Genomic DNA, 9,387 nt, shown 5'->3' with positions numbered 1-9,387 from the left:
AGTGAGGAGGGGTGAGCCAGGATTTAAACTCAGGGGTCCATAGGCCAAAGGGAAGAATGGACTTGGTGGAGGGCACTCCATGGGGAGGGGAGTGGTGTGATCCTGGGGTTTGAGGGGCCCCTCTGGGGCAGGATGGAGGGGAAGGTTCTAGACGTAAGTAGAATCAAAAGGTCCCTCCAGGCCTTGAGCTCGGAGTGCTGGAGTCAGGTGGGGGCGGCAGGCAGATGCTGGGCCCTGGGTGGAGAGGGAGGCTAATCTGGGTTCAGCTGAGAGCCCAGGCTCTGGCAGCCTCCGATAAGGCCATGGGCCACCTGGCTGGAAGTGATAGGTGGGGCACAAGAGCAAGAAGGGTCTGGGGAGGTGTCAGTGGGCTGTGGTCAGACGTGAGTTCGAGTCCTGACTCTGACACCGGTGGATGCCCGTAGGCAGTGGCTGCCCCTCTGGGGGCCGCAGTTTCCTCTTCTGTAGGATCGGGTGCCGAAAACAGGGCACGGTGCTCACGCTTGGGAGCACCCAGTCTGACGGAGGAGGCGTAGTAAACACACAGCAGTCACAAACACAGCGACCAGAGCCGTAAAGAAATAAGTCCAGAGCATGACTCTAGTGACATTTGGGCGTGGGTGAGTGGGAGAGGAGATGTGGGGAAGGGCGTTCCTAGCAGCGACAGCCAGTGCAAAGGCCAAGAAGCAAGACTTGGTGTGTTTGCGGAACAACCAGATGGAGGCTGGGGCGGCGCCTGGTCCAAAGGTGCCGTGTACGGGACGAAGGAGTCCACACGACTCCGCTCCGCGCCAGCCACAACCGCCCCAGCCCGCCTCTGACTCAAAAAAACAGGGCCCGCCCCGCCCTGGGGGTAGCAAAGTCAGCCGCGCGGACACGCGGGCGGCACGTCCCCGGAGGCCCGAGCGCGTCACGGGGCTGACGCGGAGGACCAGGAAGTCCGCCAGCTACGCGCCGGCCGGGACCCGGCGGCGCCCGCACAAAGTTCTCAGAAGCAAGAGAACGCTCGGGGGGCGCCCGGCGCGGCGAAGACCAACGCTGAGACCAGGGAGGTCTGCAGACGCGCCCCAGCTGTGCGCCTGGTCGCCGGGTGCCCGGCGGGCCCGCGCCAGGTGTGGCAGCCCCGCCGTGCGCCCCGGCCCGAGCCATGCGCCCGGGGGGCGTGCGCAGCTTCGCGCTGGAGCTGGCCCGGGACCCGGGCGGCGCGTACCGCGGTGGGGAGCGCCTGTGCGGCCGGGTGCTGCTGGAGACGGCGTCGCCGCTGCGGGTGACAGCTCTCGAGGTGGCGGCGCGCGGCGGGGCGGTCACCCACTGGCTCGAGGGCCGAAGCGTGGGTGTAAATGCGGTGTCCAGCGACTACGCGGCCGCCGAGACATACCTGCGGCGGCGGCAGCTGCTGCTCCGAGGTGAGCCGCTCATCCCCCCCTACCCCGAGCCAGGATCCCCCGGGACCCTCTACCCAGGTCTGGGCGTCCCTCTCCAAAGCCAGCCTTTCGACTTAGAGGCTGTGTGGTCGGGTGACCCTTCTCAAGAGGTGGAGACCTCCTCCTCAGGGTGTGGACCCTCCTACAGAGTGGGACACCCACCCACCTACCCCCCTCCAAAACCCTCTTTTCCAGGAACTCCTCCTAGGGTCTGGGCGCGCCCCCCCCGCAGAGCCGGGACGCCCTCGACCTAGAGGCTATGCTGTGGGGAGCCCCCCCCATATGGAGTCTGGGGGATCCCTTGGTGGAACTGGGAGTTCCTCCTCTCTGGACTCTAGGATGCCACGTTAGCCCCAGGCCTGGTGTCTCTGATTCCCAGAGAAGGCCCCTGTCTCATGCCCTGCCAGTGCCCCTTACCAGTTTTTACAGGAAGGGTTGTTCGCTGGGTTGGGGGTTCTGGTGGTGTTTGCAGGTGAGCGGGTGGGACTGCATCCCAGGCAGGGAGAAGACTTGGGGTGGGGTCAGATCAGACTGGGAGTCTTAGGTGTTGGGCATGTCCCTACCTTGCTCTGAACCTCAGTCCCCCACCCTCAGGCCATACAGCCAGTCGGGAGCAGAACAGGGCCAACAGAAAGAGTAAGTCTGTGCCCCAGCACTGTGCTATGTGGCTGAGGAGGGTGTTGGTCTCTCTGGGCTGCCCTGGCCACCTCCTCTTGGGGAAGGCAGACCTCACCATACCCATCTGCAAGATGGGTGGAAGCAGGAAGCAGCTCGAACCTGGCTCCCCCCCGCAGCCCCCTTTTTTCCAGCAGTGCACACACTAGATGCTTTGCCTACAGGCTTGCAAACTTGTCCCAACGGCCCCCAGGTGTGGGGGCCTGAGCAGCTGTGGAAACCGAGGCATAGCCGGCAAGGGGTGAAGCAGGAAGGGGCCCTGTAGTCACTTCCCTTTCCCTGTGACTCGAGGGAAATTGGGGCTGGTCTCACCCTACAGTCCTCCTGGTCCCACTCACTGGTAGCTTCCTTAAGATACTGGAGGGGTGAAGCTTGTGGAGTTGCTTTGTGACCTCTAGTGAGGCCCTGCCCCTCTCTGGGCCTCTGGGGACCCATCTGTGAAACGGACTGAGGGCACTGGCTCAGAATGAGCCTTCCTGGGACTACCCTGGCCGTCCAGTGGTTAAGACTCTGGGCTTCCACTGCAGGGGGCGTGGGTTCCATCCCTGGTTGGGGAACTAAGATACCTCGAGCCGAGTGCGGTGTGGCCAAAAAAAAAAAAAAAAAAAACCAAACCAAACAAAAAACCCAAAAGAGCCTTCCCATCCCCCCAGGGTCACTCCATTTCCCACCTCCTCCTGGGCTTATAGCCTCCTGTCCTCTTTCTAGGCTCTATTTGGCCCCTTATTTCAGCCCCAGAGCCCCCTCCTCCGGGTACCCCCCCCCCAGGGTGATCACTCAGTGGACAGCCTCTACCCCTCTCTTCCGGCCTGCCCTTACCCCTATCACTGATTGGTTGTGCCCGTTTATGGCTGCCGCCCGCTGGGTGTGCCTTGGCCTCAGGGGGTCCCGGTGTGGCCTGAGCCAGGCTCAAAGGGGATGGCCAAACTAGGGGGTGGGTTCAAGCAGCAGTGCATCCCTCTGTCACCAGAGGGCGCAGGCGCTCCGCAAATCGCGATCAGTCAGCTCCCAACTAGGAAACCGTGCATGTGGTTCTGCTCCGAGGAGACTGAGGTCCACAGACGGTTTACCGCCCCAAGGGCACACCGCAGCCTTGAATCCGGGGATTCCGTGAGCTTCCCCGGTACTCGGCCCTGTCTGTGAGAGGAAGAGTTAGGCCTAGAGGACAAGTAGGAGTTTGCGGAGGCGGGGGAGGGAGGGCAGGTGCTGAAGGTTTGGAAAGGAACGTCGGGGCAAAAGCGCTGAGGCGCAGCCGACTGGCAGTGTCAGGAGCGCGCTGATGACTCGGGAGAGAGGCTCTGGGAGGGGTCGAGTAGGGGCTACACCGTGATTCATGCACAACCCTCTGAGGTCGGGAATGATTTTCTTCTGGCTCTACAAACGTGGAGACTCAGGCTCCAAGTGGTTGTCACTAGCCCGGGTCAGCCAGCTGAGCGGGTTTCAAATCAGAGGAGGGGGCAGTAGGCGCCCGAGTGGAGGGAGGCCCCATCCACTTCTTCCTCCCTCCCCCATTGCACAGGGCGCGGGAAACTGAGGCCCGAGGTAGTTAGTTCTAGGCTCTCAGGGCCTCGATTGGGGCCTGGCTGTTAACACACCCTTCCAGCTCGGGCTGGACGTGCATCGAGTCACGTCTGCAAGTGGCGGCCGGTTGATGATTAAACCGACGGCAGAATGCTCTTGCTGGGTGACCTCAGGCCCGAGTCCTCCAGGCCTCAGTTCTTCCTCTTGACCCCCGGAGTCTGAGAGATACTTGCTCTGTCCCGCAGTGCTTTAGTCTCACCCCAGGGTGCACTAGGGTAAAGGGCAGCGGGTCGCGAGCCTGGGCTGTTGTTATTTTGCTCCACGCGTGGGCGGAGCCACGCCTCTCGGCGCGCCATTGGCGTATTCCTCTCCGGGGGCGGGACCTGCGTCTCGCCCCGCCCCTCCCTGCCGTATAAATGCGGCGCCGGCGCAGGCAGTGAGGAGTTTCTGGCCTGATCAGCGAGTGCGCCTGCGCGCGCCTGGTGGGTTCGCGTTCGCAGGCTGCAGCGTCCGCACCTCGCGCCTCCGCGTCGCGGGTTCGAAGCCAGGGACAGCGCGCCGCGAGTTCGTATCCCAGCCGCGATGCTGTTCGACAAGGTGAAGGCGTTGGTGGTGCAACTGGATGGTGCGAACGCGGGCGCCGAGCCCGTGTTCAGCGGCGGCCAGGCGGTGGCCGGCCGGGTGCTGCTGGAGCTGGCGGGCCCGGCGCGCGTGGGCGCCCTGAAGCTGCGCGCGCGGGGTCGCGCCCACGTACACTGGACCGAGTCGCGCAGCGCGGGCTCGAGCACCGCGTACACGCAGAGCTACAGCGAGCGCGTAGAGGTTGTGAGCCACCGTGCCACACTACTCGCGCCAGGTACCACCTGGGGACCCCTGCACGGCGCGTGCTGCGCGCTCCGGGAGCCCCTCACAGCCACTGAGCCTCCCCTTCTTGCTCCTACCTGCAGACACCGGAGAGATGACAACGCTGCCTCCTGGACGCCATGAGTTCCCATTCAGCTTCCAGCTGCCACCGTAAGTCAAATGGGGTGGAGGATTGCAGGGGAGTCCCTAAGTCTGCAGCCCCTTCCAGGTTTGGGACTCCACTGCTCGCTATCTGGGGACCCCCGAGCCGCAAGACTGTCTCCCGGGGGGGCCCCCCAGGAGTGCCTCGTGTTTCTCATCCCTGTACGTCTTTGGGAATCTCCCACCCGGTTGTCTGTGGATCTCACCCACTGAAGCCCCTTTCCTCCACCCCCAGGACGCTAGTGACTTCATTTGAAGGCAAACATGGCAGCGTCCGATACTGCATCAAAGCCACCCTGCACCGGCCCTGGGTCCCTGCCCGCCGGGCAAGGAAGGTGTTTACTGTTATCGAGCCTGTGGACATCAACACACCGGCTCTGCTGGTGAGCTGCTGCCCTTGGGGAGGTGGGATGGGAGCACCACAGGCAGGGTCCTGGCTATTTGGTGACTGGCTCCTCACTCCCTTCTCAAAGTGGGGGTCACAGCTGAGCCCTGGCAGGGAGGGAGGCAGTGGGGGAGGTAGGCATGGGAATGCCTGTGGAGTCCAGTGGAGCCAGGTGCAAGTCCCAGGGGCACCAGTTGGCTGTGTGTTTCTGGATGAGTGTCTCGCCTTCTCTGAGCCTCCTGTGCCTCCTCCGTGAAATGGGACACAGTCAGAGCTTGCAATAATAATGGCTTACTAAGCACTCATTACGCACTAAGTGCTTGGCTTGTTTGCTTGTTTTCAGCTTAATGAGATGGGTCATATTCCTGGATCCATTTTACAAATAGTTTCTAGAATGTTAAAAAGAAACCAGGATACTAGGCCCTGCCCCAAATCCTCCTTCAGCTGAGGGTGGTTTAGAAGCTTCACGGGGTCTGTGGTTGGCACAGTGGGATGCATTTCATGTCCTTTCCCTCCACCCCACCAGGCCCCTCAAGCGGGAGCTCGGGAGAAGATCGCCCGATCCTGGTACAGTAACCGTGGCCTTGTCTCCCTCTCAGCCAAGATCGACCGCAAGGGCTATACACCAGGTAGCAGGTGGGAGGGGCTGGATTGGGAAGAAGGCCCATGTCAGGGTTGCAGGTGGGGAAACTGAGGCCCTGCCATCCCACCCTACAGGTGAGGTGATCCCCGTCTTCGCCGAGATCGACAACGGCTCCACGCGCCCAGTGCTGCCACGGGCGGCCGTGGTCCAGACACAGACCTTCATGGCGCGAGGTGCCCGCAAACAGAAACGAGCAGTGGTGGCTAGTCTCTCAGGGGAGCCTGTGGGCCCCGGGCGGCGGGCACTGTGGCAGGGCCGGGCGCTGCGGATCCCTCCTGTGGGTCCTTCTATTCTGCACTGCCGCGTGCTACACGTGGACTACACCCTCAAGGTAGAGTATCCTCGGGGGCTGGGGTGGCTGCGTCTGCTCTGTCCTCCAGGCTGGGGGTCCCCCCGCCCCCCATCAAGGCCTCCTGTAGAAGGAGGGTGTGGCCGAGGCTGCCTGGGCACCCTCTGTCATGGCTCCTTCCTCCAGGTCTGCGTGGACATCCCGGGCTCATCCAAGCTGCTCTTGGAGCTGCCGCTGGTCATCGGCACCATCCCTCTGCATCCTTTCGGCAGCCGCTCGTCCAGCGTGGGCAGCCATGCCAGCTTCCTGCTGGACTGGGGACTGGGGGTCCTGCCAGAGCGACCTGAAGGTGAGCTCTCCATCCTGCTGTGGGGGGCATGGGTGGGCAGGGAGGCAGGTGCCTGGCTGACTCCCTCCCCCAGCCTCGAAGCCTTTTCACCATCTGTGAAAGTGCTCAGTAACAGTCATGTTGGGAGTATGAATTCCCCCAGAATCCCAATCCAAGGGCACACAGCCCAGCAGCCCCAGAACTGGCACAAGCCAGCTCCCAGCCATCGTCCCCAATTCTGGGGCTCCCCGCCTCCTTTACCAGCCTCACCCACCCCGTCTCTCGATTCCAGCACCTCCCGAGTACTCAGATGTGGTGGCCGACGAGGAGGTGGCAGCCATGGAGCAGAGCCCCTTCCGACTACTGCAGGACCCTGACGTGGGTGTTGAAGGCCCCTTCTTTGCCTACATCCAGGAGTTCCGCTACCGCCCGCCACCCCTGTACTCCGAGGTGAGCTTAGGGGGTTCAAGAAGCCCCTGTGGCTCTCCAGGCCCTGAGAGCCAAGATGAGGGTGGAGAGCCACAGATGAGTTTTAAGTAATGATGGAACTCCTATACATCCCCATACAGGTGCAAGGGCCTGAACCCACCTTGCACCTTAGTCTGTTCCTAGGTGTCACCCCCGGCCAAGTGAGGGAGTGGAGATGAGGAGGGTGGGGAGGGGTGTTTCTGAGCCTCCAGGGCCTCCTAAGACTTGATGGGATCATTTTCCCCCCCGCAGGAGGATCCAAACCCACCCTCAGAGGCCATGAGGCCCCGCTGCATGACCTGCTGAGTGGCAAGTGGAAACTTCAAGGGATGAGGCTGTACACGTGCTTCCAGCCAGCGTGGACATGAGCGAGGAGTGGCTGGATCGAGAGCAGACCAGCCTGACTGCGCTGAAGTTGGGGAAACCGAGTCTCAGAACGGGGCAGGGCCATTCCAACATCACACAGAGCAGAGGAAGAGACTCCCAGTCTGGAGTCTGACATATCTGGACTGGTTCTCATAAGGTATCAAATGCCCACCATAAGATCCGAGAGACTGTTCAACCTGTCTGTGCCAGCCTGTGGTCCCCCAGAAGCCTCCAGTCTGGGAGAGACAGAGCCAGACATAAATACTTCCAGGCCCATAGGACCAGAGGAAGGGACCAAGAGCTGGGAGAGTCCAAAGGGGGAGCAGGAAGGCTTCCTGGAGGAAAGGGCATTTTAGCTGAGGCTTTGGTGCATGAATAAGAGCTCGGAGGGCAGGCAAGCAAGCGGAAGGAAAAGTCGAAGAAGGTCAGAGCTGAGTGATGTTTGGAGACTGCCCCCTTCATCTTAGAACTGGGGCTCAGAGAGCAAGTGCCTCAGTCGAGGCCACACTGCAAGGTCCGGCAGGCGAGAGGGCCCAGGAATGAGGCATTCAGGGAAGCAGGTCATCAGAGCTGTGTGGGGCAACAGGGCAACAGGGGCAGCGACTCCAGCCTTTGAAACCTTTGAAAGCCAGAGATTCCTGGCCCAGGCTAGGCTGCCTGGGGGCCCCTCCACACACTCCAGGACGTGAGAGCTGCCTGGGTATTGTATGGCCCGAGAAACCCAGGTTCAGAGTGGGACAGACAAGACCGGCTCCATCACTTGCAAAATGAAGATGTGGGGCCCCTTGTTCAAGAATTCAGAATTTCAAGATGGTGACAGCAGAACATTAAACCAGGCTGTGGGGACAGAGGTCAGCCTGGGGTGACACAGCAGGGCCAGTGTGCTTCTTCTGGGCACCCCCTGTGTCCTGGAGGGACAAAACATAATGGGGCAGCTGGACAAGCCCCCAAGTGCAGAGTCCCAGCCCGGGCTGAGGCAGGACCCTCACCTGGGACTCTACATTTCCGTTAAGCCTTAAATTGTCCTCTTTTGTACAGTTATTTTTTAAAAATAAAAGCACGGAGGAAGAGACTGGGCTTAGTGGTTTATTGCCCTCAGGTGCTGAGGAACCTGGGGTGGCCTTGTCCTCCGTCTTGAGTCTGGATCTCAGATGGAATTCCAGGCTGAGGAAGGTTGAGGGGCCCATTGTCCAGAAGGTGAAGGTGAGGCCCAGGGACACATAGGGAGACAGCTCAGGCTGGCGCCGGATGCTTTCCCCTCGTGCAGTAGCAGAGGTTGGGAGCGTGGACGGTGGAGGGCAGGCAGGGGCCTCACCTGTCCTCACAGAATGGAGATGAGGGGACAGAGGGGTGCCAAAGGCAGGAGGAGCCTGCCTGTCTATGCAGTCTGGGCTGGTTTTGCTTTTACTGTGGTTCAATTCATATACCATTTGAAAGTGTACAATTCCTTAGCATTCCTTTTCAGTGTTGGGGCACCATCACCTCTAGCTAGTTCTAGAACATTTTCATCAGCCCCTAAGGAGATCCTGTCCCCATTAGCAGTCCCTATTCCCCGTCCCTTAGTGCCAGGCAACCACTAATCTGCTTTCTGTCTCTGGATTTGCCTGTTCTGGATATTTCATGTAGATGGGATCATAGGATACGCGGCTTTTTGTGTCTGGCTTCTTTCGCTTAGCATATTTGGAGGTTCAACCACTTTTGTTGCAGCATGACTCAGTGCTTCAATCCTTTTTATGGCCAAATAATATTCCATTGTGTAGATGAACCACATTTTATTTATCTAGTCACACCCTGTTGATGGACATTTGGGTCGTTTCCACCTCCTAGTGGTTGTGGCTCATGCTGCTGTGGTCGTGCTTGTACGAAGGTTTGTTTGAGTACTCACAGGGCTTTAAGGCAGCCCTAGCGGCGTGGAGGTAGTCATTTTTCTGGAGTTGCAGGTGGAGAAAGTGAGACCAACGGAATGAGGTAACTCGCCCAGGGTCTCACAGTAGGGACTGATGGAGCTGCCACTCAAAACTGCCCCTGGAACTCTGGAATCCATACCCTACAGGCCATGTGACACCCATGTGACACTCCCTGGCAGCCTGGGCTCCACCCCAGACCCTAGGCCACACCCCATTTGGGCGGGGCCCAGTTATACCACCCTCTGATAGCCCTGGCTGTGCCTACCAGCCTGCCCAAGGTAGTGAAAATTAACTAGCAGCCCAGAGTGGCCATGGGCAGGGCTGAGGGGCAGGGACAAGGGGTGGACACTGGGAGCTCTGGGGTCAGGCTTTGCTC

At 60.5% G+C, this 9,387-nt stretch overlaps 1 protein-coding gene across 5 annotated transcripts; it reads left to right on the top strand.

Moving 5' to 3' along the window:
- The first annotated feature begins 899 nt into the window (after positions 1–899).
- ARRDC2 (arrestin domain containing 2) lies at positions 900–8,174 on the top strand. Of its 5 annotated transcripts, none has more exons than XM_036848315.1 (8): positions 905–1,406; positions 4,568–4,634; positions 4,861–5,008; positions 5,537–5,639; positions 5,728–5,984; positions 6,129–6,291; positions 6,563–6,720; positions 6,991–8,174. In XM_036848315.1, exons 1-8 carry the CDS (start codon positions 1,148–1,150, stop codon positions 7,042–7,044), a joined length of 1,209 nt encoding a protein of 402 aa, XP_036704210.1. In that variant the 5' UTR covers positions 905–1,147; the 3' UTR covers positions 7,045–8,174. The 5 variants fall into 5 exon arrangements, with proteins under 5 accessions (XP_036704208.1, XP_036704210.1, XP_036704207.1 ...); XM_036848314.1 differs by lacking the exon at positions 905–1,406 and adding an exon at positions 2,715–4,476; XM_036848313.1 differs by having other exon boundaries at positions 900–1,406; positions 5,728–6,291.
- The last annotated feature ends 1,213 nt before the right edge of the window (positions 8,175–9,387 follow it).

Source organism: Balaenoptera musculus, chromosome 3, assembly GCF_009873245.2.
Source record: "Balaenoptera musculus isolate JJ_BM4_2016_0621 chromosome 3, mBalMus1.pri.v3, whole genome shotgun sequence".
Classification (NCBI taxonomy): Eukaryota; Metazoa; Chordata; class Mammalia; order Artiodactyla; family Balaenopteridae; genus Balaenoptera; species Balaenoptera musculus.
Note: the sequence above shows the minus strand (reverse complement) of the source record. Positions and strands in the feature narration are given on the sequence as shown.